At 43.6% G+C, this 27229-nt stretch overlaps 9 protein-coding genes across 9 annotated transcripts; 6 read left to right on the forward strand and 3 right to left on the reverse strand.

Annotated features, from left to right (window-relative positions):
- Positions 1-4843: 4843 nt before the first annotated feature.
- Positions 4844-6964, reverse strand: MAM_06442 (catalase; the record flags this gene model as incomplete). Its single annotated transcript, XM_040825240.1, has 7 exons — positions 4844-5047; positions 5108-6106; positions 6169-6333; positions 6406-6476; positions 6535-6572; positions 6623-6679; positions 6729-6964. The coding sequence occupies 7 exons, from the start codon at positions 6962-6964 to the stop codon at positions 4844-4846; spliced, it is 1770 nt and encodes a 589-aa protein (XP_040676667.1).
- A 983-nt stretch (positions 6965-7947) lies between these two features.
- On the forward strand, positions 7948-8596 carry MAM_06443 (HHE domain containing protein; the record flags this gene model as incomplete). The annotated part of the gene is made up of 2 exons (XM_040825241.1): positions 7948-8184; positions 8243-8596. 2 exons carry the CDS (start codon positions 7948-7950, stop codon positions 8594-8596), a joined length of 591 nt encoding a protein of 196 aa, XP_040676668.1.
- Positions 8597-9900: 1304 nt separating this feature from the next.
- On the forward strand, positions 9901-10523 carry MAM_06444 (MARVEL-like domain protein; the record flags this gene model as incomplete). Its single annotated transcript, XM_040825242.1, has 3 exons — positions 9901-10050; positions 10101-10324; positions 10376-10523. 3 exons carry the CDS (start codon positions 9901-9903, stop codon positions 10521-10523), a joined length of 522 nt encoding a protein of 173 aa, XP_040676669.1.
- Positions 10524-11755: 1232 nt separating this feature from the next.
- MAM_06445 (NAD(P)-binding domain protein) lies at positions 11756-12946 on the forward strand (the record flags this gene model as incomplete). Its single annotated transcript, XM_040825243.1, has 5 exons — positions 11756-12225; positions 12275-12386; positions 12436-12526; positions 12593-12659; positions 12715-12946. The coding sequence occupies 5 exons, from the start codon at positions 11756-11758 to the stop codon at positions 12944-12946; spliced, it is 972 nt and encodes a 323-aa protein (XP_040676670.1).
- A 1367-nt stretch (positions 12947-14313) lies between these two features.
- MAM_06446 (conidiation-specific protein 10) lies at positions 14314-14641 on the forward strand (the record flags this gene model as incomplete). The annotated part of the gene is made up of 3 exons (XM_040825244.1): positions 14314-14351; positions 14401-14488; positions 14543-14641. 3 exons carry the CDS (start codon positions 14314-14316, stop codon positions 14639-14641), a joined length of 225 nt encoding a protein of 74 aa, XP_040676671.1.
- Positions 14642-15438: 797 nt separating this feature from the next.
- On the reverse strand, positions 15439-15672 carry MAM_06447 (uncharacterized protein; the record flags this gene model as incomplete). The annotated part of the gene is made up of 1 exon (XM_040825245.1): positions 15439-15672. The coding sequence occupies one exon, from the start codon at positions 15670-15672 to the stop codon at positions 15439-15441; it is 234 nt and encodes a 77-aa protein (XP_040676672.1).
- A 3262-nt stretch (positions 15673-18934) lies between these two features.
- Positions 18935-21826, forward strand: MAM_06448 (uncharacterized protein; the record flags this gene model as incomplete). Its single annotated transcript, XM_040825246.1, has 1 exon — positions 18935-21826. The coding sequence occupies one exon, from the start codon at positions 18935-18937 to the stop codon at positions 21824-21826; it is 2892 nt and encodes a 963-aa protein (XP_040676673.1).
- Positions 21827-24731: 2905 nt separating this feature from the next.
- On the reverse strand, positions 24732-25178 carry MAM_06449 (uncharacterized protein; the record flags this gene model as incomplete). The annotated part of the gene is made up of 1 exon (XM_040825247.1): positions 24732-25178. One exon carries the CDS (start codon positions 25176-25178, stop codon positions 24732-24734), a length of 447 nt encoding a protein of 148 aa, XP_040676674.1.
- An 84-nt stretch (positions 25179-25262) lies between these two features.
- MAM_06450 (Methyltransferase type 11) lies at positions 25263-26183 on the forward strand (the record flags this gene model as incomplete). Its single annotated transcript, XM_040825248.1, has 1 exon — positions 25263-26183. The coding sequence occupies one exon, from the start codon at positions 25263-25265 to the stop codon at positions 26181-26183; it is 921 nt and encodes a 306-aa protein (XP_040676675.1).
- Between the last annotated feature and the right edge of the window lie 1046 nt (positions 26184-27229).

Genomic DNA, 27229 nt, shown 5'->3' on the forward strand with positions numbered 1-27229 from the left:
AGACTTTTTGCTAATAATTCTTTCTTAAACTACTAGAGTATATTAGTATATTATCTAGATAAGTAGTAATAAAGTTGCCTAGCGCTAAGCTTAAGGCGCTATTAATATATTGCTAGAATATAGCTAGTACTTTAGCTAGCCTAAATAGGTATATAAGCTACTTAAATAGCTTAAACTATATTTAGAATGCTATAAAGTATTTCTATCTCTCTGCAATTTATATTTTATAGAAAGCTATATATATATTTAACTTTATAAACTACCTAGCCTCTGCTAAGAACTAAAGCGTCTTCTTTACTAGTAGTAGAGAGTAGTAATCTTATTTTATTACTTTATTTAGTACTCTATAGTTAATATAGAATTACTAACCTCTCTTTAGTTTCTTTACTAGTAGCACTAAAGCTATAGCTAGTAAGGCGCTTGCTTATATTTATTCTTAATTTATAAAGTTTATAATTTACTTATAGATTTCTAGTAAGTGCTTACAAGGCATATTATATAGAGAGGCCTAGAGGAGCTTTAGAAGCGTGCTATCTGCCTCTTTCCTTAACTAGATGTAATAATTAGAGGAGCCTCTATAGAGGGGTAGTATAATAGCTGCCTTTTTGTTAAAAAGGTCCTTAAAGTTCTAGACTTTATTTAGCAGTAGCAGCAGCTTAGTTTCTATCTTAGTATTAAATATAGCTTAAACTTATAGTATTAATATTAACTTACGCAAGCTTATTACTGCAAACTAGTAGTTCTATATTGTTTTATAGGCTTATTAGATAAAACCCTAGTATATAGATTTTAGTATAGCAACTAATAGAGAAGTAAGTTAGCATTAGTTTATTCTCTTTACTACTAGTTCTTCTACTATATTAATTACTAGCTTTTATGCAGCTATATATATATCTACTTTATAGTGCTTTATTTATAAAAGCTCTAGTATTATATCTCTAGTAAGCTCTAGTACTATATAGGCAGCAACTAGGAATTTCTAGCTGTGTATATCTACTTAGAATCTTACTAAGTAGAATATAAATAAGTATAACTTATTACTACAAACTAGTAGTTCTATAATATCTTATAGGCTTATTAAATAAAACTCTAGTATATTAATCTTGGTATAGCAACTAATAGAGAAGTAAGTTAGCATTAGTTTATTCTCTTTACTACTAGTTCTTCTACTATATTAATTACTAGCTTTTATGCAGCTATATATATATCTACTTTATAGTGCTTTATTTATAAAAGCTCTAGTATTATATCTCTAGTAAGCTCTAGTACTATATAGGCAGCAACTAGGAATTTCTAGCTGTGTATATCTACTTAGAATCTTACTAAGTAGAATATAAATAAGTATAACTTATGCTATTAATAACTACCTTACTTAGTCTTAACTATAGTATTAAGAGCCTTATTATAAAGGCTTATTGTTTTCTAACTTAGCCTTAATAGTACTATTCTTTAATAAGTTCTTTATTATTGCAACTTATCTTATAGCAGCTAGCTAGAGCTGTTTTAGTGTATATAAAGTGCACTCTTAAATATAATATTTACTTAAGCTATAATATAAATATTACTCTACCTCTCCGTCTTTTAGTTAAAATAGCCTTTATTACTTATTAAGCTCTTTGCCTCTAGCTCTCTATAAAATCCTATATAGCAAATATAGACTTATCTCTCTTAAAGAGAGGCTCTATTTTAATTAGCTTCTGTTTTAGCTTATATAGTAGTATTAATTATACACTTAGATAAAGAGAGTATAAGGAATTATTTAGTATAGTAGGTGCTAATCTAGAGAATATAATATACTACTATATTAGTTTATAAATTAGTTATACCTAGTTATTAATAGTTTCCTAGAGAGTAGCTACTTTAGCCTAAGTACTTAGTAGTATTATATTGCTAGCTAATAGTAAGTTACTTTCTATAAAGTTTAAAAAGTATTTATTTATTATAGTAAAATAAAGTTTATAGTATATTAAGGACTAGCCTTATAGGCTACTATATATAAGTATTACTAGTATTAACTATAAACTTAAGGAGGGAAAAGAGGAAAAAAAAAAGCTCTCTATTCCCTCTTTTCTACTTATTATATATATATAGGTTTAATATATATCTAAAGAGCGTATTTAATAAAGCACTAATGCAGTGCCTTATACCTACTTAAGCCTACAGCTTAAGTCTATTACACTATATTTCTTATATAGAATTAAGTAACACTAAAGACTTAGTATATATATTCTTTAAAATAGTTATTATATAATATAAATTACTAATAAAGCTTATATTAAATTAAGATAAATTATTTATATTAAACTTTTAGAAATACTTTATAAAAACTATAAGAGTTAAATAGAGCTTATTAACAGCATTCTACTTATAATTAGACAGATAAATAGAAATACTAAACTAAATACTTAAATAGTATCTATAAAGCTATATAAACTACTAATAGAATAATTAGGTAGAATAGCTACTACTAGTATAATAAGCTTATAATAGCTCTAATATTAATAATATAAAGATGTTACTATTTAGAGCAAATTATAAATATAACTTTATTATTAAAGTATATATAGTATATAGTATATATATACTAGTAGCTATAGTATATACAGCAAAGATTATAAAGACGCAGAAATACTTACAATAAAAATAGATATTTTTATAGAACTAAATAAAGCACTATATAGACAAAAAGAGATTGCTAGCGCTAATCTTAGAGAAGAGATATAAAGTATACTTTATTTATAAAAACATTAAAATAAAGCAACTTAGTAATAAACTTAACTAGAAGAAAATTAAACTATTTCTTATTAAAAAAATATTAAAAAACAACTATAAACTATTATTACTAGATAAAATAAGAATTTATTTAATATTTTATATATTATTACTAGAGAAAGCACTAAATAATTCTATAATTACTATAAATATTATAATAAAAGATAATAATAAATATAAAGTTAAATAAATACTTAAGGTAAAAGAAAATAGAAAGAATTAATATTATTTTATTAAATAGAAAGAATACTTAAACTTAGAAAATACCTAGAAACTAATAGAGAACTTTATAAATTACTTAATATTACTTTAGTAGTTTTATTTCTAAGAAATATAGTTTAATTTAATGCCTAAGCCTAAATATTATCTATTAACTTAATATTAAACTTAGTATTTAAGAAACAAATTAATATAGAATTTAAATTATTTAAAGAAGTAGAAAGAATATTAGTATTCTTTTAAAGCTATTTAGCTTTCTTATACTTTATATATTCTAACTCTTTAATATTATTAATACTATATATAACTATATATATTATTTTCTTAAACTATAATTTCTTTTATTTCTATAAATATAAAACCTTTTAATTCTTAGCTAGAGTATACTTCTTAGCTTCTTTAAGCTCTCTCTTAAGCTTATAATATTAATTTTTAATACTATAAAGCTATTAAGAAGTTACCTCTATAATATTATAATTCTCTTACTTATTTACTATATACTTTACGTAATAACTTAAGTTAGAAATAAAGGCTTTATATTAGGGAAATTCTATATAAGTATAGTAAGTATAAGCCTTTATAAGGGATAAAAATAAATTATTAATTATTATAGAAAGAAAATTATTTTAATAAAGAAAAGAAGTAGATAAAGCCTTAGACTACTACTTTAAGATATAGTTAGCTAATATAATAGTATATAATAATAAAAGAAGGAAAATATATAATACTTAGCTAGCTTATTTTAATAGCCTTAAGGATAAAACTAGCAGAGAAGAAGCATAATATTACAAATGTTACTATATAAAATATAAAATAAAACTACACTAGTAAGAACAAGCATAACCTATAGGCATAAGAAGAAGGCAGAAGTATATAACTAGCTATATAACTTAGAAAGTAATTAAAAAAGTTAATATTTAAATATATTAACTAAGAAGAATTAAACTAACTAAACCTTAAGCTATTTAATTAAGGCTTAAAGAGATTAATAAATAAGCTAGTTAATTTAGTTTATAATAAAGAGATAGATAAGTACTTAAGAAGAAGGTATCCTACTATAGTAAATAGTCTAGTTCTCTATTAATTAATTTAAGTAATAATTTTACTATTAAGAGTTATACTCTTAATAGCTTTATTATTATACTACTTATATTATTACTTAGTAATGCTTAACTTAACTTACTTTCTAAGAAATAAACCTACTGTAACTTAGAACTTAAGCTACTATTACACTTTTCTACTTATCTAGTAAGTAAAGATACTTAGATAAGCCCCCTAGAATTATATAAAGTATTGCTAAATATTAGAATTTAGTTTGCAATTGCTTACTAATTGCTTCTATTAAATTGTATTTAATATTAATTAGTAATACTATAATCTTAGAGATAGAAGGAAGTAAGTTATTATAGTATTAATTATATACCAAGTGCACGCGCAGAACGTCTTATTCTACTAACTTAATATTACTATCTGTATTAGATTTAGAATTAGATAGAATTAATATTACATTCTCTATATAATAGACTTAAGCTGTAAGCTTAAGCAGGCATAAAGCACTATATTAGTGCTTTATTAAGTACTTTTTAAATATATATTAAACCTTTATATATATAATAAGTAGAAAAGAGAAGACAGAGAGCTTCTTCTTTTCTCCTTCTCTCTCCTTAAGTTTATAGTTAATACTAGTAATGCTTACATACAGTCGCCTGTAAGGCTAGTCCTTAACAGCGTAAATAAATTACATTACATTATATTTCTAATAATACATAAAAACTAGCGACAATTTACTATAAACTTTTCTGTGGAGAATATTTCTCGCACACTTTAAGCCTTTTGTAACAACAGAGCATTCTCAATTATAGACCTGCTGAGACGGTGGGACGCCGGAAGGCTTGCCCTTTGTCGCAGGGCGGAATTTCTCTTCCTTATACCATTCATAAGCACACTCTGCGCGTTTTTTCAATTCTGAAATGTCAAACTCTGGATCTGTCAGCCCGTCATAAACTCCCTGGGAATAGTCGGGAGATATATTGTAAAGTTGCGCAAGATACTTGACCTAGTTTGCTGTAAGTATTACATGTACCAAGGTCGCTTGCCGTGGATCGAAAGTACTCACTTGGATCTCGGAGTAGTTGACCCGGATCAGCCATTTTACCGTATTAGAGATAGTGTGCTGTCGCTGCTGGTCTGTCATGACTCTTGTCCACAACTCGGCGGCCTGGTTATAGTCGTTCCTCTTCCCTTCGTGCCAGAAATGGCTTTTCCTGCTAGAAACGGCGTCTTGAACTTCATATGGAGCTTCGGCTACGTCTGGACGGAATTTGTGAGCAAAGCTGTTGGGAGCATATTGCTTGTTTCCGGCGTGATTAGCGTCGACGCGCATTTGCCCATCAAAGTTGAGAGACGCGTATGACTTCGCCATAAAGGGGCAGTTTACGGGGACTTGGTGTAAATTCACGCCAATCCGGTGGTACTGCGCATCGCGGTAGAAGAACATGCGGAACTGGAGAAGAGGATCGGGCGAATCTTCAATGCCGGGAACCATGCTTCCTGGGGAGAATGCCGCCTGCTCTACATCCCGATGGAAATTCTCAGGGTTCTTGTTGAGTACAAGGCGACCAAACTCCTGCATGGGAAAATCCTTTCGCGGCCAGACTTTGGTGACGTCGAATGGGTCGAATCCAAGCGACTCGGGGTCCGTCATGTTGGGGTCCATGACTTGCACGTATGCGGTCCATTCGATCTCCTCGCCACGTTCGATAGTAGCCCAAAGATCCCGTTTCGAATAGTCGGGATCTTGACCGCACATTCGTACTGCTTCGTCTTCGGTAAATTGTTTCTGGCCGTGCTTGGCGATGAAGTGATACTTGATGTAGACAAAGCCGCCCTTGTCATTCACCCATTTGAAGGTGTGGCAGCCGTAACCGTGGCTGAATCGCCACCCCTGCGGCGTGCCATGGTCACTGAAAAACATTAACCCAGCATGGTTGGCCTCTGGAGTGTTGGCGAGAAGATCAAACAAGGCATCGTGATCCAGGAGAAAGTTTTGCGGGTTCCTCGACTGCGACCGAATGACGTCTGGGCCCTGGATAGGATCTCTGCAAAAGAATACGGGCTGTGTGCCAATTAGTTTTGAAGCTCACTATGGAAAGCGGGAAACTTTATCCAGAAACCTACAAAGTTTAGCCCAACGATATCGTAGTTGCCTTCCGTGGTGTAAAACTTGATGGCAAAACCTCGCGGGTTCCGGGCCTCATCGGGGAACTCGCGCCCCAACGTCACCGTCGAGAACCGGACAAAGACGGGAGTCTTCTCCCCTACCCTGGATAAGAAATCGGCTTTCTACTCCGCATTGTCAGTTGTTAGATGACAGTATTAACCGATTTTAAGAGACTTTGTTAAGCTTTTGCATACCGTGAGCCCAGTGACATCTTGCGTGCATTCAAAGTACCCAAAAGCACCTGATCCGCAAGGATGCACCATTCCTGAACCGATTTCCCCTTTTTTAGTATGCTGTTGACAACTAAAGAGTATTATACTCACGCTCAAGGATTTTTGATCTATTAAAATGCTGCTGCTTTCTGAAAGTAAAGAAGTCAGTAAGCGCCAGGACTTGTATCAACCGACGTACTGGAAGAGAAAGACGTCGCTGGCCAGTGGCAGACCACCAACGGTTTTGCTGTGTGCCCTAGACTGTTGTTAGCATGTCCCCCTTCTATCTCTACCATTTGTCTTACGGATCTGGAAAAGGTATCCCTTCGTTGTTTGTAAAGTAGGGACCGTCGTCCTCTCGTTTGCCACCCTTCGTTGCCCCCGAGACTTTGGCAATCACATCTGCTGGACCCTCATTCGCCCCTTGCATATGGCTTACGCGAGGTGGACGGCGTTCTCCCTGGGTCTCGCTACCTATCATTTCCGCCGTAGCCCGCAAGGGATGCTTAATCGGATTCATCTGGTTGCTGTTGGCACTCATGATGTCGGTGATTGCTTCGTGACAAAACCGTGCGTGGACGAATGGTTTACTATAAATGTAGTAGAACTGGTATAGCCACGCACATTCAAGGCATACGGCTTTTGCTATATAAAGCAAGGAAGCTGAAGCTCAAGAAGTACTGTTGTGACTTGAGGGCACCAATACATTGCGTCCATGCTTCGATAGCAGGCATCATGTTTCGGCTCATTTGCCTGCCGCCCATAAACCCACGCGCAGTGTCTCATCATTCTTACCGCTACGGATACGTCACAGTTAAGGCTCGATTTCTGGACGCTTTCCCGACCCCCCTCTAATTATGCTTCCACTAATCCTACTCAGTTCCCACGGCCGCTCACATGCCGGCCTTGGCTGCGACGGGGAAATAACACCGTTTCGATGTGGCTGGAAAAAAAGGTTTAGTCGGTGGGCTGTCCCATTACATTCCGACATGTCTCGACGCACAGCACGAAGTCGATGTCGGTCAATAGCTTCCGCTTTCCCACAATCAGAGCCTCGGAACAGACACTATTGTCTCTCAAAGTGAAGTCGTCATAGCTCTCTCATTTCTCATGCCGGTTAGATAACAACGGCCGATTGACGCACGAGCTGGAGACGTCACAAGTCACGGCACGATAAGCGCCAGGTTACAGCCAGCACATGTCGTCACAGTGACGGGTAGATTATACCGCCACGGCGTGGTTTTCCACGTAATCAAGTTCTGTTAATTGGCTAGATCGAAAGTAAGGTACGTTCCAGACCTACTGCGCAACTTATTCAACCGTGTTCAATGCTACGTCGACATAAAGGCCCCCTCGGTAGCCTAGCAACTTCTCACCCCGTTCAACCTCCCGCAAAACCGCCTCGAATCTCACGAATCTCATAGCACTATGCTTAGTGTACGCAGTACTATTTCAAAACTTGCCCAAAACAACAACAACTTTTATCCCGTACTTTGCAATCGCGCCTTTCGACAACGAGCAGCCATGTCGACCATTTCTGCAGTCATCACCAAGGATCACCGCGAGCTCGAACAGTACTACAATGAAGTCATCAATAACCCGAATAATCATGACCATCAGCAACGTTTTGGTAACCAATTCACCTGGGAGCTCGCGCGCCACTCTGTAGGCGAGGAATTGGTTGTGTATCCCGCGTTTGAAAAGTACCTCAGCAAAGAAGGCAAGGAAATGGCCGAAAATGACCGCAAGGAGCACCACACTGTACGCTGCATAGTTACTAGCAATTGTAGATTTCGGCTAACAGCACATCCCACCCCAGGTCAAGGAGATGCTCAAAGTCTTTCAGGGAACGAAGGCTTCAGACCCGAACTATCTAGAACAGCTTAGCAAGCTCTGGGGTCCGTTGTCTCAACACATGAAGGAGGAGGAAGAACGGGATATGCCAGCCTTAGAGAGGAAGCTTCAAGAGACGAGCGAGGAGTCGGCGTCGATGGCTAAAACCTTCGGCCGTACGAAGGCCTTTGTACCGACGCGCAGCCACCCCAGCGCTGGCGAGCATCCGCCATTCGAGACCGTCATGGGTTTGCTGACTGCCCCTATTGATCATGTTGCGGACCTTTTTCGGAAGTTCCCTGATAAGACTATATCTCCGAATCCGTCTGTCGTAAGATGAGGTTGTTGAGCTCGTATATAGTGCCGCTACTGCAAGCAAGGTGAATGGGGGCGTTGAACGGCAAAGGTTATAGTTATAATTCCACGTACAAGAATTTGCCGCTTTATTCTGCGTCATCTGCCACCATCACTTTACACACAGGAGATCTGTAGTCTGTAGGGCGTAGTACTCATTATTTGCTGGACCAAAACAATGTTTTTCTGGCGCCTGATGTATGCAACGCGTCGTGCCTATAGTAACGGGTTCGGAGAGTCGTAATAGTCCGCACCTAGGAACATGCCTTGGACATGAACCTTCTAGTCACTTGCGGATTCCGAGACGCAATTCTTTATTCTCTAGAAATCTGTGATCCTGCACAAATGTGTCGCTTACGGACTACGGGCATCCGGCCATGGACGGCGACCAAGGAAACGAGGCGCGGCAGCAGCTTGCTCCAGAACTCAAGCGTAAAAAAAAGCTGTGGTGGTACTTCAGATTGCCAACGCGCCTTCTGATCGTTGCCCAAGCTATGCGGCACAATGAGATGAGAAGGGAAAAAAGACAAAAGTCGGTCCTGTCGCTTTGAATCGCCCGAGTTCCAATCTTCGCAATCCAGTTTAGCACTAGGTGGCTTCTGCTACGTTTCGGAAGTTGAATCCGAGTGCGGCTTATTCATGATCAATAAAAGCGCCATCTTCTCCTTCTTTTCTTTTGCCGCCACCAAGTTCCCTCAGACGCCATCCTCTACATCTTTAGCCATTGCATCATCAAGTCGATGGCTTTCGGAGAGTACGACCGGCACGACGCTACAGTGATATCAGCACCTACTTGACACATTCCTCTCCATCGCGGCCAGCTTCCATGAATCATTGTGCGACCAAAACGCGGACGCTCTGATCCGGCCGTTATCCTCCTCATCAGGTTCCGCAAAGAGCACAGCACATGGGCGACTGTACTTGGGCCTTGTTTTTAGGTACTTAGTAGTTACGGCATATGCACAGCGTCGAGTACATGCATGCACATGTACCCTGGCGACATCATGCGGTTTGAGTCAATGTTGCGTGATTGACCGCTGTTGGATGCAACGTCGTAGGAATGAACTAGTAACTAAGTTACATCATCGACGTCAACATGCGGCACTTGACGGATGGCGTGAGAAGCGGTACTATCAGGTTTTTTACCTTTTTGTCCCCGATATATAGACTCGTAGTAACAACACCGTACGCTGCCCGTTCCCATCAAGCCATCTCACGCTGACAAACCATGGTCCATAATACGTACTTTGAAAAGCTCATTTCCGCTGTCCGACTCTACGCATTGACAACATGCTCAACAGCTCACTACGAGGTCTGGCCGTAGCCAACCATTTCATGGCCTGGCTATCTGCCGTCATTGTCACGGGAATAGTGTCCTGGTTCATCAGTCGCTTCTCTACCAGCTCAAATAGCACGCATATTATTTACCAGGAAGTCATTGTGAGTAAACTAAATAACCTGACATGACGAAAGTTTGCTCACAGCACTAGGCGACGATAACACTGGCTTTGTGGACAATTGGGATGCTGTTGCCTCTTGTTGGGGCATACAGGGGCCATCTTTGGCCTGTCAACTTGGCCTTTTCCTACCTCTGGCTCACGTCGTTTATTTTCTCGGCGCAGGACTGGGCGAATGGTAGATGCCACGTTGTCGGCCCAGGCTACGGTAGATGCAACTTGAAACGGACCGTTGCAGCGTTCAACTTTCTCGCGTTGTCAGTCACCAACTCAACATGGATATGAACTTGGACTGACCATGGTTACAGTTTCTTCCTGCTTTGCAACACAATTGTTGAAGGTCTCATTTTCCGCAGTCACCGGAACGACGTCACGTCGAGGGGTGGTTTGGCTAAGAATGACCGGCCCAGCTCCTCCACCGGCGCTGGCGCTGGTCAACACGGCACCGTTGTGTGAGATGGTTTGGAAACGTGACGGAAGGTCAGCGTAACATTGAGAAATATTGCCCATGGAGTGATAAAGATGGCCATGGCGCCATTTTTGCCGAATCGAACCGCTATTGTGCTCAGAAGTGGATGTATTTCTTATCTTGATGGAGTTGTGGCAGACTGAAAGGCAGATGTACAGCGTGGATTCAGTCAAATGAATCTATATTGCCTATAACAGAGTTAAGTTCATGGAATTACAATTATTGGAAAGATGACTGCCAGCGTGCGTGCATAAATAGATTGACTAATTGTCACCGGAAACGTAAAAGGCCTTGTAAAACGCTTGCGCATGTTCAATACAGCCAAGAACCTCAATGGATGACCTACTAGGTGACCTCTGATATCTATAAAAGCCCCCAATCATCCAGCTAAATAGCCTTTATCCAAGGACTAGTCTGCTGTTCAATGCAATCTATAGCTTTCATCCGTGACACTAATGCTCGTCAATACAGCTTTCTGAGCTTCCATTCGGGACAAGACTGTGTGTTGCATCTTCTGTTGAAAAATAGGCCGTACTCAAAAGCCCTGTGAGGTGCCTCAACGTGAGCATATCACAAAACGCCAGTAGCTCGACCACTTCAGTTCATGGCATACTGGCGTGCGCATCCCAGTCTCCAAACCCGAGACTCGTAGATGGAAAGCTTAAACACTTGACTACACTTCTACTCTGCCGCTTTCCACCCATCCACCAATGCTACATTACTGGAAGGGGGGCGTGGCTAGCGTTGGCCCTATGCAACAACTGCCGCTTCGTCGAACGGGACATGCCAGATTGACAAGTAGCACAACCCGCGGGAATTACTTTATTGAGTGGACCCGCAAGATCATCGTGTCGCGGTACGGCACATTTCAACGTGGTCGATTACGACGTGTAGCGCTAGAGAACCCGCCTGGGCGTCTCGTGGTATCGATCCAGGGCTCTTCTTTCGGAGGTTCTCTTCCTGTTTCTCAATGAATTGGTTCATGCGGACCATCGGATTGGTGTTGTCTGGTCATGACGTTGAGCACACGGGGCGCGCTGGCGAGCTGCGGTGCTCATTACCACGCAGACATGACGTCACGACAATTTACGAGATCACCGTGCAGCGGATGCGCATAAATAAAGTACTCTAAACGCATAACTGTAAACTCACTCGCTGTTCAAAGGGAGAAAATTAATTATTCCAAGAGTAGATGTTTCAACAAGTGTGAAAAGTGAAAATGACGCGCAAGATTTGCGTCACGGCCGTAGATGGCAACACGGGCTTCGCCATCGCCGAGCTTCTCCTCCAACATCGAGAGTTCTCGCGAAAAATCGACTCCGTGGTCGGTCTAGCCTTGGAACCCAAGTCAGAGCGAGCCCAGGAGCTCAAGAGCATGGGGGCGACGATTATTCCCCATACTCTCGGCCGCGTCAAGGACATGGTAAAGACGCTCAGGGATGCGGGCGCAGACACAATTTGTCTGGTACCACCGGCACACAAAGACAAACTCGATATATGCGTCGAGTTGGTTGACGCGGCAAAAAAGGCCCAAGTCGCAAATGTCTGTCTGATTAGCTCGGCGGGATGCGACTATGCAGATCCCACAAAGCAACCTCGACTCCGGGAGTTTATCGACCTAGAGGCCCTCGTCTTGCAGTCCAAGGGTGACGCCAGCACACCTACCGGTGGTTCGCCCTGCGTTATCCGGTATGAACTCTGGGCGAAACTTGAAGAATGGGATGCTAACCTAGCCCAGGGCAGGATTTTATGCCGAGAATCTCCTCCTATATGCTCCACAGGCAAATGAGGAGGGTATCCTCCCATTGCCAATTGGTGAGAGCCACAAATTCGCCCCCGTTGCTCTTGGGGTAGGTTCTTCTTTTGCGAGATGATGGCTTTCTAGCTAATTCTGGACAGGACGTTGCCCAGGTCGCGGCTCATGTTCTCACGGGTAAAGGGAAGCACGGATTTGATGACAAGCATAGGGGACAAATGATGATAGTCACTGGTAGGATCAGAAGCTGCATTAGTAATTGAAACCGAATAACACGAATAGGACCAAAATTATGCGCAGGGCATGAGCTAGCTACCGCCGCGGGCAAGGCACTTGGTACGGAGATGGAATTCGAAAACATATCCCAGTTCGTGGCCTGACATGGTTTCCGTTGCATGATGAGGTACTGATTGAAATGGCAGGGCCGAGGCAAAACGTGTGCTCAAGGCACAGTCGGATAGTGACCAGTCTGAGCTGCAATACCTTCTCGAGTACTACAGCCTGGTGCGTGAGGGTAAGACCAACTATATCGCGACTACTGCGTTTCATGACGTTACGGAGAGTCATCCAACTGAACCCGATGAGTTCTTCCGGTTGTATCAAACTGAGTTCCGGCCCAGTAAGAAGGTCAAGCATAATCACAACCACAAGTAGTGTAGGGTCTAGTCGTGGTTATATGGGAGTCTGACTCTTTTTTGCATTTGGGAGTTTGAACTATCGCTGAATTGTGCAAGATACTATCAAAAGGACGTGAATATAGTGTGATTCTCGCATTTTATCAACACCATCATCTCGAGAAGTTCATTCAAGCCTTGTGATGGTTGTGCACTCTTGACTGAATAGGGATTTAAAGGCACGGATTAGCTTTAGCAACCGTGCAGGTACTCTGTTGACTAATCAAGTGGCTTCCCACAGCTCTAGAAAAAGCACTGACGGTTGAGAACTACATCGAAATCTCTCGTATCATTCCCTATACTTCTTTGAATACAGCTTGTGGCAGGATATGCTCAACCCTGCCAAGAGTTATGCACTGATATACAAAATAAGGGTGCCGTGGCCCAAAAGAGGAACCAAGATGAATCCAAGTCATGCTACTGCCGCTCTGCCACCAAATAAGCGGCAAACAGTTCACCAAGCCGTATGCCCGCCGTCAGTAATGAGATTGCTTTCTGTCATAAAAGTGCTGGCGTTACTCATAAGAAACAAAGCAGCACCCTTAAACTCGCTCGTGTTGGCTGGCCGACCTAGCATATCAGCCTGGCTCCATCGATCTCTCAAGCCTGGCACCTCTTCAAAGTTCTTCAAAACCATTGGCGTCAAGATATGGCCAGGGCTAAGACAGTTGACGCGGATACCCCCTTCGTTGGACTTGTTATTAACAGCCAGCACTCCATTCCATGGCTAGATTTCGGGCCAGCTGTATCACTGCGGCCTTGGACGAATTGTAGGCTGGGGATAACAACCCCTTGTTCGCGACAGAGCCAGACATGCTCGCCACTGAGCAGATACCTCCGTGACGTTTGTACTCGAACATGGTTCTAGCAGCCGCCTAATGTCGATCGACTTGTCACGCCGACGTGAGCAGCCAAAGTGGAAAAGCCATGCGCCTAAACAGGAAGCGATCGGTTATGTGGATGCATTCTTTGCACGGGAGACGGTTTATTCGCCGTCATGATGCACGCATCAGCCTGACATCATGAGCTTGTTGACAACGTGCACGGACTTTTGATCGAAGAAGAGGCAATGTAGTTGCCTACAGACCTTACCCATGGCCTCTCATCTGCCGCAAGAGCCTTTTTCGTTCGTTCCGCTGGTAAAGTAAAATACTACGCCACCCCTTGCACGTAGCAGCTTCTACATACTGATGAAATGGCTGCGTCAATGACTTATAGCATGCCGGCTAGCTTAATTCCATATAAATATCTGCCCAATTCAGAATTCAACTGCCAATGCAAATACAAACTTGCTCCGCAAAATAGATGGCCATTACCTGGAAGTCCATTTGAATTCAACTAAGCAACATGCCTAGAAACGAGAACCCCGGAAACTTTGCCAATCGGTATTCGCCCTTCGCCATGCCACTTAAACTATAGCTGACTTAAGTCTAGCCCTACGGAAGAAGTTCAAGAGATTGCGTCAAAGGGAGGACAGTCAAGTCATTCAGGTGGCTTTGCCGGTATGGATGCTGACAAGCAGGTTCGTAGTTAATGTTTGCTTTGTAAAAGATATTTTTTTAATAATATTCGGCAGAGAGACATAGCCTCCCAGGGAGGTCAGGCATCATCTGGCTCGTTTGAACCTGGAAGCAAGAAGGCCCAGGAGGCTGGTAGGAAGGGTGGTTCGAAGTAGTCGTATCGTTGGTTTGCTGCCCAAGAGATGATGAATTCCGCCAGAAGGAAGTTATAATTTGCATCTTTTTGAAGGCTACACAATTCATTGTATAATTTGTGGCAGACGGACCTTGCTGTACGTAGTTGGTTGAAGTCTGTATTTTCGACGAGCAACCAGTTAGGCTTGCACTGCATGTTTGACCCATCTTTTTATTCTCTTGATCACTGCTCTCGTATCCTACATGATTCAAACGGCTGAAGTCTCCTCAAATGTAGTTTAAAACTTGCCCAAGTCCTCCAATAGTCTAATCAACAGCTGCGCGACGTATGAGAAGATGTGCATCAAAACACATCCGTGAATAAGTTGCGCAGGCTTGCTGTTAATCTCCGCGGAAAAACGCAATACATTGGAATGATTCACTGTATTCAGTATCTGTAAGCAGATTGAATGGACCAAATCTTCCAAGATCTGTCCCTAGAGCTTACGTCACAAAAAAAAATATGACTTCCTGTCTCACACTTTGTCACCAGGCAGATTAACCTTGACATTCCACCTTGTACTGTCATTTATAGTCTGACTAAATCGCGATGCATTTTAGTCTAGAACTGTAATTGCAAATAAAAATTGTCACTACTCCAAGAAAGACAATCTCCTACCCTGGTATATTCCGATATTGTTAGTGGACAAAAAGGGCCAATCTTGGATCTATTCAGTAGACAACTTTATTCTGTTGTACGACTTATATAGCGCCAAGGTCTTAATTGAAGATGCCTCTTTCCCTAGGCCCGCGACCCCTATCCTACCCTCCCTGGATATTATTTGTCCTCCTCGTCGTTTTCATCGTTGCTGCTGTGGCTGCTGTGGCTGCTACGGCGACTGCGCTCGTCTTCGAACCACGAGCTTAGCGACTTACCCTCGTAAGTCAAGTCGGTATCGTCAATCTCCATAGCTCGCACCCAGGTATGAGATTTGAGGTCGATTTCACGTGCCAAAGGGTCAAGGGAGCGAAGGCCGGGAACGAAATAGTATGTGTCTTCTGATGTGGTCATGTTTCAGAGCTTGGGTTCATGATACAGCCTCATTATGAGTCTGAGTCGGCGAATGACTGTTTTATATAGCCCAGCCAGTTCCGTATTTTTCTGCTTATATTGGTGGCGGGCAGAACAGCTGAAGCCTCAACTACGTCATTTGGCGGCGGCAAATGCACAACTTTGCCTCAGGAGTCGCCCAACACAAGAGGCACTCACCGTTAAGTACCCGAAAGTCGGGCGGGTGGCAAGTAAAAGGCTCAAGAGAAGCGCCATATATCTCAGTATGCTCTGACGAGCGAGCCCACTTGACGTCATTTTTGGCTGCGTGGACGCAGATAAGTACCGTCAAGTCTGGTATTGTAGTTACTCTAATTATCCGAAGTAGACTTTTTCAAGGGGAAGTTATACACAAAAACTGTATCGCTTTGTCCTATTCACAATCGTAGCCTCAACTGGTGTTATTCCTATATATATCGGCTTAGCTTTTAACCTAAGAGTAAAATAAAATAATAAGTTTTTTCCGTTATGCTGCTCGTATTTCTCGGAGAGGGACTCGTCTTCGCCACTGCTTTTTACCCATGTTACGCGGGATGACGTGATCTACAAACGTATAAAAATAGGCCATCTTGCCAATGCTTATACCCTTAATTTAGCTTTAAATGCACCGCGAGACTCGGATATAAATCACGATTATGAGGAAACCCCACAGCCAAGGTTTGCCACCAACGCTATTGTTTGGTGCCCAGCCGACAACCACCACCGAAGTAGCGAGTGAATAGGTCAAGTCCCAGCAATAATAAATTAGATTACTAGTTCACACGTAAGGGCAAAGTCTCTACAACTCCCAATCCTGGTCTGAGACTTCTGTCTTTAATCTTGCAACCCTCATCAACTTTCTCATGCAAGCTCTTTTGCCCTCTTTTACTTACGCAGGGCTGGCCGGCGAATACGGCATGTTGCGTCACATAGACATCAATGAAGCATGGACAGTAAAAGTTGGTCACCCATGCTGATGCAAAGCATCGCCTTGGATCTTGGCTGAGTTTGGCAGACATTACATAACTACGGTACATTCTTGCTAATGGACGTAAGACGTAGAGCAGAGAAATGTTAAAATTAGATAGGCACACATTTGTCCGTGCAAGCCAGAAGTGGACATGACTCTATAAATAAATGCTTTAAGCAGGATACATAGTCACAAGTATAAAATTGACTTGGAGAGATAATATCTCGAAACAAGCTACAAGAGACGGTGGTCTAGCCTTGTCCGTCTCTTCAACAGTCTTAATTCATCATCCCAACCGGATTGGACTAACTACGCATAATTTCGGTGCAGGAGGAACAAACCAAGTAAATTAATTTAGATGCAATCAAATAAGATTACAATTAATCTTAGTTGCTGTGTGGGTGAAAATCTAATAAAGATTTACAAAATTTTGCTAGTAGCATATTAGCAGCTGCAACTCTACAATTAATGCAGAAACATAGAAATAGTGCACTAATAAATCCTTAGTATTAAAGTATAACTTTATAAATTCTAAAGTAAATTAAATTAAGATAGATCTTATGTAGTTCACCTTCTAGGTCTCTTGCTAGAGCTACTTAGATGTCTCCAAAATAAAGCCGCAGAATAGACGTAGGGCGGGAGCCTATGGAAGCAAGCAGAAGGAGGAAGAGCACAGCTATATTTTAGAGTTCTCTAAGGTTAAATAATTTCTTTGTAGTGCTTAAAGTAGTCTCTATTTACTCCTTTAAACTGTTGATAGTTTTGCAATAATTTACTCTCTTCTGGTCGCTTAGTCCATACTTTCTGGCTGGCTCTTGGAGGACTTAGAGGACCTAAAGTAAAGTTACAAGCTATATGTCTATCTATATCAAGTATGACTTACCTATGCATATTGCGGTTCAATTTGGGATCTAGCTCTGTGCTGATGGCTCTCTCATCTACGAGTTGGAAGACTTTCTAGGCTGTGCCAAGCGAGCTGCTCTTAGTAGTGCCTCTGAAATTATCGCACGGAAGAGGAGACAGGTCAGCTCCAAAGACCACCAGCCTCGACGGTTACTTCCGAGTAAGCCCGAAGACTATGGCGCCGGCAAAGGGGCACAGGGACCTAACAGATAATGCAGTATATATTACCACTACTGCCTCCTATGTGCTTTCCGGCCCCTCATCGGCAGGGACATGGGAAGCATCGACATCCGGCCATTTACGATATGCAAAGAGACTGCGCAGTCCGTCCTAGCATTGACTCAATCCTACGATGACCTTTTTACTCTTCGGCGCGTGTCCGGACTCATGCCTTATTTCGTTTGCACTGCAGGTATGCTTGGTCTTAGTATAGAAACAGAAGGCAGGTCTATGAACTCGGTACATCTACGCCTACATCACACTAGACAGGAGAATGAAGGACTACCTATGCAAAAATCTCCCAGTACGGATGATGGCAATGTACGGACGGCATCGCCATATATCACAATGTCGGCGACCGATCATGCGCGCCTGCTGCTTACCTAGATGAGCTCTGCACATTTGGTAGCGAATATTGCCAGGAACTAGCTTCAAGTAACCTAAGGAATCTAGGTACTGCGTGGCATGCGTACTCGGCAATGTAGTCATCTTGCAAACATTCCTCTCTCCTTTATGATAGATAAGTTCTCGTCCCGGGGCAAGCTTCTGAAACTCCTTCCACCTCTTCTGCAGTGGTGCGTTGCGGGAAGTCTGGGGCTCGCACAGAAGGCCCTGAAGCACGTCTGGCATGGAAGGCGAGGCGATTTTAGCGTTTGGTCCAAATTGGCACCGTTTCTGGCAGGTTTTTCATCTTACATCGATTCTGAATGTTTTAGCTTCTTGTCGCATAGGTGTTGAATTTATCCAATTAAGCCACAAGGTAAAACATAGTAAGCGCTCACGAGTTATTACCCGCAGCTATTAAAATATGGGAATTGCTACACGGGCATGACACTTTGGCTACACGGGCATGACTCTTACACGGGCATGACTTTTACCACTTCTGATTGGTCGCATTGTCTCTGTTAACGACGCTGGATTCTGCCACCTCAGCCGCAAGTACCTGGGCCATTTTAACCTTGCTTCTGTGTAAATTACTTCATTTCGGCTAAGCTACTACGCAGCAACCCAGTGGTCGCGCAGTCGGGGCGACCCCCTCGAGCTTGCTTTCTTCATTTTCGTAGCTTTTAATAAACCATAATACGGCACCCTATGCTGTAGAGATAGCGACCAATTCTTTCACTACAATCTTGTTCTCTTCTCAAGACGTCAATGTCTTTGCCTCGCACACCTCCTCGCAGGTCGCGGAGCCCTAGTCCCAGTGATCAATCACAAAGAGGAAAGCGACACAAATCCAGTCGGCGACGCAGATCTAGTCCTTCCACAGTTGAAGACCGACCACAATCCGCGAGTAGCTCTGCTACGAGTATCGGTCAGTTCTACGGCCTCGGGGACGAAAATGCACTCGATAACCTGTTCGCCTCTTTCCCGCAAACACTTTCAAGTCTCCCACACCCCCATGGTTCACAGGGCCGCCATGAGCCTGCATGGGGCCTTCGATCTGACTATGAGATATATCTTCAAAATGACTTCTTCCGTGGAAAAAGATGGAGCCAGCGAGTCAGAGCGCTTATACCAGGCCCAGAATTTGATCCATTCGCCTCTGAACCTCCCGAATCACCCCCATCCGCCCAGCATCTCCCAACAAGGACAAGAGCCGAGTTCGAGTCCGCAATGCGCATAGTACGAGAGGTTACCGGCGAAGGTCGAAGGCTAACTGTAGACCTTGCTCGATCATACGAACGTGTACAAGCTTGGCGAGAGAGATGGGGATGGTCACCATTAAGTTTCGAAGCATATGACTCTCCTCCACCGTACTCTCCACCTCGTAGGTCACCCACACAACCTCCTCGAATATCACCGACGCCCGAAAATATTAGTTCCTCGCCTATGCGACAGTCTCTATCTCCCGCCCCGGAGCCAATTCCGAACCCAATAATCCCTGGCGACCCAGCGCCCTCGGCCGAAGTTCTTTTTAAAACAACCAACGCATTTGCAAAGGAGAACGGATTTGGTATTATTCGGCGGAATAAATATTCCTATAAGGGACGGTTGATTAGGTACTCCATTCAATGCGACCGGTTTGGACAATCTCGGGCCTCGGGGGGTTCTGGTCTTCGAACCCGAAGGTCTCGGAAGTGTGATTGCAAATGGATGATAATTGCTGAAGCCCTAGAGGAAGGCAAGTGGCTTCTTCGACAACATAGAGACCCGAAACATCACCAGCATAACCATGAACGGAGTATTACGCCATCTGCGCATGTTTCCCACCGCCGCCTTACTACACCAGTTAAAGCAACCATCGAGTCAGCAAGCCGTCGCGCGGGTATTCGAGCCAGTGATGTAGCTGCTATGGTTGAGGAGCAATTCCCCGATACAACACTCCTGCGGAAGGATATCTATAATGCCCGTTCGTTCATTAACCGAGAGAAGCTAAATGGCTATACACCTACTGCGGCATTGATCAAACTCTTTGATGAGAAGAAGATCCCATACATCGCGAAATGGGCCGATGATGATCCAGATAGACTGCTTGGTCTTGTCTGGACCTTTCCGTACTGTCTACAGATGTGGAAGCGCTTCCCCGAGGTTATTAGCTTTGATAACACATATAACACTAATCGCTTCAAGCTTCCTTTATTCCAGGCTACTGGCCAAACCTGTCTTGGAACTGTGTTCAATGCTGCATTTGGCTTAATAGATAACGAGAGGAGGGAGGGGTTCCAATTCCTTGCAGAGAGTGTTCGCAAGCTCATTACAAAACACTCACTCAGGGAACCAGATGTCATCATCACAGACTTCGACAAGGCTATGAAAGCTGCCGTTAATGATCAGTTTCCAAATGCACAGCAACAGCTTTGTATTCATCATATCCTTTCAAACGTTTTGCTTAAATCGAAGACTAGGTGGACGGGCCAACGTGAGGACAGTACTACTAGCCCTAGCGCTAGTGACAGTGAAGACATTCCCTCACAGGCGGATGGCGGGTTGAGCACTACAGATAAGCATCTGATCGAAGATCGGTCGAGTAGTGATAAGATTCCTCATACTTACCAAGGCGTTGTTTTAATGTGGAAAAAGGTTCTCTATGCCGAGACTGAGGAAGCGTTTGAGCAGGCATGGAGAGATCTTTGTAAAGAGTTCGACGACCAACGAGCGATCTTACAATACCTCTACTCGACTTATATGCCTGTTAGTGCTCAATGGGCACGTTGCTTTATCCGTCGTTATCGTAACTTCGGAATCCGAGTTACGTCCGGCACAGAAGCAAGCAACAATAATATCAAAAGCTATCTATTAAATGGCATGAGCCACCTCTACCGACTCGTCGAGGCAATGCAGGATATGATACATGACCAAGAACGTGCCTTTAAGGATGCCTGTGGACAGGATGATGTCCTGACTGCTCCACAATACCTAGGTTCGATGGGAAACTATCTTGGTGAACTACGAACAACCATGTCATCGAAAGGACTTGGGTTAATCAACAAGCAATACTGTATTGCTCGCAAATTTCTGCCGACGGGGAAGAATCCCTTCCCCGACTCTATTGGACTTTGCGACGACGACTGTACGGTCTCTATTGAGCTGGGAATCCCATGCTATCATAAAGTCTACGCAAAGCTAGATTCTGACACACGTTTCACTAAATGGGAGGTCCACCCACGCTGGCGACTACGGGAATCGGCATCTCAAGATCCATACCGACGAATTCTTGACCCGAAAGTTGCCACTGCACTACGTGGAAGGCCAAAGAATACAGCGCAGGTTATCCCAGAAAGCCTAGCTATTACATCAAGTAGCCGATCTGATAATCAACCAAGTGGGCGACGAGGTCGACCGCCAGGAAGTCTCAATAAGCCAACTCTTGCTAGGAGAGTGCATAAAGCTACTCGAGAAACCATCACACAAACTGGTGGCCAAATTGGCATCTCAGCCCAGCAAGGGCCAGGTAGACCTTCTAAAGTCCTAAATGCTGGGAATACGACAGGCGTGCGGTACAGTGGACGGAGGACGCAACGAAACATTCGCAGGACAAGGAGTCAATGGGAACTGGCTAAGAGTGATGACGAAGATCCAGATTGTATCGTTGTGAGGCAATAAATTAAGTAGACCACATCACGTCTTTTGCCAGTATTTGACAGTTACTGGCTAACAGTACAAGGACGGTAGTTTAATCCGAAATGCAGGCTTGCAAGATAGCAGAAGACCAATCGCGCCCACAACGATAAGTGACTGCAATTCATGGTGATGTAGGAGCTTGTTAGTGAAGTTGGCTACACCGCCTTTCCGAGGAAGTATCTGTGGGGCCAAGAAAGTATGCGACCAATCAGAAGTGGTAAAAGTCATGCCCGTGTAAGAGTCATGCCCGTGTAGCCAAAGTGTCATGCCCGTGTAGCAATTCCCTAAAATATTATATATCTGTTCCAATAATAGGGTGGGGGGACGAAATGTTTCCCAACGCACAGTAACTATTACTGAACATAACTGAAAGATTAGTGTTGATACTAGGGAATCTAAAATTCATATCAAGAGACTGTGTCAAAGATTCTCGACACACAATAAGGGACGTGATAGGACTGTACACTGAGAATTTGCGAACTAGCCCCCCCTCTAAAAAAAAAATTAAAAAAAGGCCGAAGAAAGAAACAGAAGAAAAACTCCTCCGGATCCAAGTTAAATGCAGTAGATCTTCTGTTGGCAACTTGGCTGTATCCTCCTCCGAAAACATCTACTACAGAAACACATATCTGGCTTCTGTCGCTTTAGCATTTGGGAGTTCTCGGGATAGGGGACGTGTCGGGCGCTAGGTCGAGGTGCGCCAGCGACTTTGTTGGGTCTTTTTGTTCGGAGGGGACATGCAAGTATAATGTTTCTTGCCCTGATAGCTTGCGGCGTCATGTATGACGGAATTGGCTCGTTATCGTTCTGTACCAGACCCGTCTCGGGAGCTATGCTGTGACTGTTTGGCATGAAAGCCGATGTTGCGCGTCTAGGATGCCCCGGCGGGGTGTAACTCATTTCATCTTGACATGGAGACGATGGTATAGTTTCCGTGGCGACGTCCACGCCGGAAAAATAAGCGGGAGGATCAGCTGGCCGCGGCTGACTTGTCTCAACAGGCGAGCAACTACCAAATGGACATGGAGCAATACCAGCTTGAGCTTCTGGGCACACCAATGGCAGCGGCCCGGTGCTTGCTGGGGCCACAAGATGTCCAGGAACGTTGGGGCTGGCCTCTGTCGCTGGCGGATATGTCGCGGGCATGATGCCTTGGGCGTGCTGACTTTGATATGAAAGCAGTCCCCAGCTCTCATCGGTCGTGTTGCCAGATGCCATGAGGAGATTGGCAGACACCATGACTTTGCCCTGTGGGGTTTTCATCACATAAAATTCGCTGTTGTCATACGGAAGAGTTGACTGCTTCATGACTATACTGTGTCTTGAAATAAATGCACAATAGACCTTGGTGCTTTGAATAAACAGGAACCCGTTCTCAAGGCAAGCTAGGGCAGATAATTGTCGTAATGGAAATACAGACAATTGTTCCGTCAACGACCTATTTATGTGGTTGAGTGGAGTCCATGGCTTGGATGGACAGACTCTAGTGTATTCCAACATGATCAACACCGGGAAAACTTGATTACTGCACGAAGGCGACGCTCTGGTCTGAAAACGCCGGAGGCTGGTCCGAGACCAAGATGCTACTGTTTTGTCGACGGCTCCGTCTGGCCGTGAAACCGGGCTCAATGCCGCACTGACAGTCCGCCATTGCTGCTTTGTTGAGTCCCAACTGACCCGCCAAGCCGGCGGTAGGGAGAGACATGACGGAACCCACTGAACAGACTCCAATGTTGCGGGATATTATGACCTGTCCTTTAGATGACACCTGTCAGAGTGTATCCCTGGCACGGACAGACTACACCATCGCTAAGCCCGTGACGCAGGAACGCTACCGTTTAGGTTTTGGTTGCAACTACCCGGGATGTGTCCAGCACATGTGATTGGTTTGGCCGTTCTCCCCGCAGCTCAAGTGCTGCTATACATAAACTGGAAAGGGCGAGGGTCTGACTTCATAGTGCAGCGACGTTATCTGTCCCTCGGAGACCGCTCCTGAAGCGCAGTAGCCACGACATTGTGACATCACGGATGCTTAAAGTAGCATACCACAAGACGAGTGTATATATAATCTACGTCTATAACCCCAATCAAGGAAACATAATTCACAAATTCCAGACGGCGATGCGGCGAAGGGAGTGCAGTACGTGGGATTTATGCCTATCGCGGACGTTCGCAAGCTCTTGGGTGCGGCAATTGGTCATCTCCGGGGACACCTCCGACGAACATGATGGGACCAACTATCCCAGACCGAAAAACTCAACTGGCAAAGATCCGCACATGGGGTTGCCGCCTGCGGGTGAACGCCCTGTGCTGTTCGACTTGGCTCTATCTGTAGCCCCTGTGTCAGACGAATTTAATCCTCTGATCGTGATAAAAAGCACCGCCAAGGAACGGAGCAGACCTAACAGTAACCTTGACTGGATAGATTCGAAAAAACCGGACGACGTTGTAGTCCAGACATTCGCTTCGGGCAATTGGCTCTTCAAGAACATGAAAAAAGCCCCATCTCGAATTGCCCAAAACACGGATGCAATTGAAGTTTCTGCGCAACGTGTCCCAGATAAAATTACTACTCTAGGTACTCATCAAACTATGAAGATTATGCACATTTCCCGAGGGGGACAGTGCCACAAGAGCGATATGCCTCTGCTCACAGAATTCGTAGAGAATCAGGTCCTTTGTCCTCCTGAACTGAATAGTGAGAGCCGGCTCTGGAGTCGACGCAACCAGCTACTTCCGGGCTTCGTCAGTTGCTCCAGAAACCCGACGGTTGGGTCGCATTGTACGACACGACGGCGAGGCACAGATGTGCCACACGTCCTTCTCAAGCTTTTAAAGAGAGACAAACGCCAGATATAGTTACAAACTAAAACATATAGGGCATGACTTAGGCAGCTCTATATGGCGCCTGCGGCTGGGCGGCTTGGCTATCCACAGTCGGATCCAGCTTGTTCATCGTGTCGGTACTATGCGGACCGGCCGTGGTTGGGGTAGGCTGCGCCGCAGTAGGCTGGCCCTGCGCTGGCACGCCACCTCTGTTGCCGGAAAAGTCGGAGTCGAAGCTGGGGATCCAAAGTGTTTGCCGTTCGAGTTGAGTGCGATCCATGTGTGCCCTATGGAGCGTTGGTTGACGATATGTTGGAGGCTCTAGGAGCCACAGGCTCTCCGCGGGCGCGCTATCTCCAAGCTTGCTGCAGTCTACCCCGCAGATCAAGAACGTTGCCGCCAGTCTTTGCGCCACTGCACTGCCACCTGTATGATCCCACAACCACTGTAACCGCGCCCCTTTCCGCCCAATCTCACGTGCTGCGGTAAATTCCACACCAATCGGCATGCTCTGCCAGGTAAGCCACCGCTCACGGCCACAGTTTCCCTTTCTAGCGTCTAACTTTCGAAGTCGGAATTTTTATTTTTCAACATGCCCGCTCCGTCGCAGACATCAGCAGTCGACTCGAAACCAGTAATAAAGGATAATCCCGCCCTTCAGAGCCTTTACAAGTCGTTTGAGTCACGAATTGGCTATTGGCTTCTCTTGGGGAATACTCGCCACTTTGGTTACTGGGACAAGGACACGTACTGGGTCTTTCCCCTAAGTGGCCCTTTGCGGAGGATGGAGGAGAAGATGTACAGGCTCCTTGACGTTGCGCCGGGCTCGCAAGTCTTGGATGCCGGCTGTGGAGTTGGGCATGTTGCTCTCTACATGGCAAATCACGGCTTGCGTGTGACTGCCATCGATGTACTGGATCACCATCTTGCCAAAGCGAAGCGTAATGTTGCTCGATCTGGCGATCTTGGTTCTCTCGTATCGGTCAACAAGATGGACTACCATCACCTTGAAACATTACAATCTGGGAGTTATGATGGAGTCTACACGATGGAAACTCTCGTCCATGCGACAGATCCACTAGAGGTTTTAAAGGGCTTCTACCGCATCCTCCGACCTGGAGGTCACATCGCTATGCATGAATACGACCATGACTATGGATCCGACGAAGCTATTGGTAAGACACTGGCCAAACTAATGAGGGAGGTCAGTGAGTATGGTGCCATGCCTACGTGGCAGCGCGCTAAGCGTGGGTACTACAAACAGCTGCTTGAAGAAGCTGGCTTTGTAGATGTTAAAGAGCATGACTACTCCGAAAATGTCCGTCCAATGCTGCGACTATTTTGGCTTTTAGCAGCTATTCCATACCATATCATCGTTTTCTTTCGTCTCGAAAAGTACTTTGTCAATGCAGTTGGTGGTGCGCGTGGTTATTATGCGCAAAAGTACTGGAGATATGTTGCCATCAGTGCTAAGAAACCCACGATTGGAGGGGACGACTCGACAAAGAGCTAATCAGAAGAAGGAAGAGTTTGCAGATCTGTCAAATTGGTACGGCGGGAGTCTGCAAAAAAGGGCTTTGTGTACGGAGTAGGCCTGGAGCATATTGCCTGGGCCGCCGAGGGTGCCCTCACGCTACCCAATCACTCGCTCCTCAACCTGGTTGAGATCGGTACAGACTAACTATTATAATGTCTGCATCTGACACCATATTCCACCAAGTTTTTCTTATTTCCGGCTGTTTGCAAACCTCCGTTACTGTTCCTTTTTCTGAGCCGTGGCTTTATGTGCAAACCGCGTTTGAATGACGACGGCCTGTGGACGGTTCTCATCCTCACTTGTTCTAGTACATTCGGCAGGCTTTGTGGTGAATCTTATGGAAAATACACATGACATAACATAGGGTATCAGCTCATCGACAGCATGCCAACAACGGGACCTTCCTGCCGAAGTTGGACTACAGCGCATCAACAAAAGTTCAGGGTCTCTATAGATGAGCGACCGGCCCTCCCAGATGAGATTCTCAATTTAGCAGCTCTACTATAGAATTTACCTATAAATAACTCTTCTTCTCTTTAAGTAGATAGAGAGGAAATTAAGCTTTTATAACTATACTTCTTAATATATACTATTATATATAATTTTATACTATACTATAAGTCTTGTTTATTATACCTTAAGAATCTCTATTATCTTCTGCTTAGTAATTAACTAAATTATATAAGCCTTTACTATTATACTATAAGAGTCTTTTAATAAGCTAATAATATAAACTAGAAGCTAATATAGTATTTATTAGTAATACTTATAACTAATAGAATCTAGTCTTTTAAAATCTCTTTATTGTTAAGGACTAGCCTTATAGGCAACTACGTATAAGTATTACTAGTATTAACTATAAACTTAAGGAGAGAAAAGAGGGAAAGAAGAAGCTCTCTATTTTCTCTTTTCTGCTTATTATATATATATAGATTTAATATATATTTAAAGTATATTTAATAAAGTACTAATATAGTGCTTTATACTTACTTAAGCTTATAGCTTAAGTTTATTATATACTC

Source organism: Metarhizium album, assembly GCF_000804445.1.
Source record: "Metarhizium album ARSEF 1941 chromosome Unknown scaffold_21, whole genome shotgun sequence".
Classification (NCBI taxonomy): domain Eukaryota; kingdom Fungi; phylum Ascomycota; class Sordariomycetes; order Hypocreales; family Clavicipitaceae; genus Metarhizium; species Metarhizium album.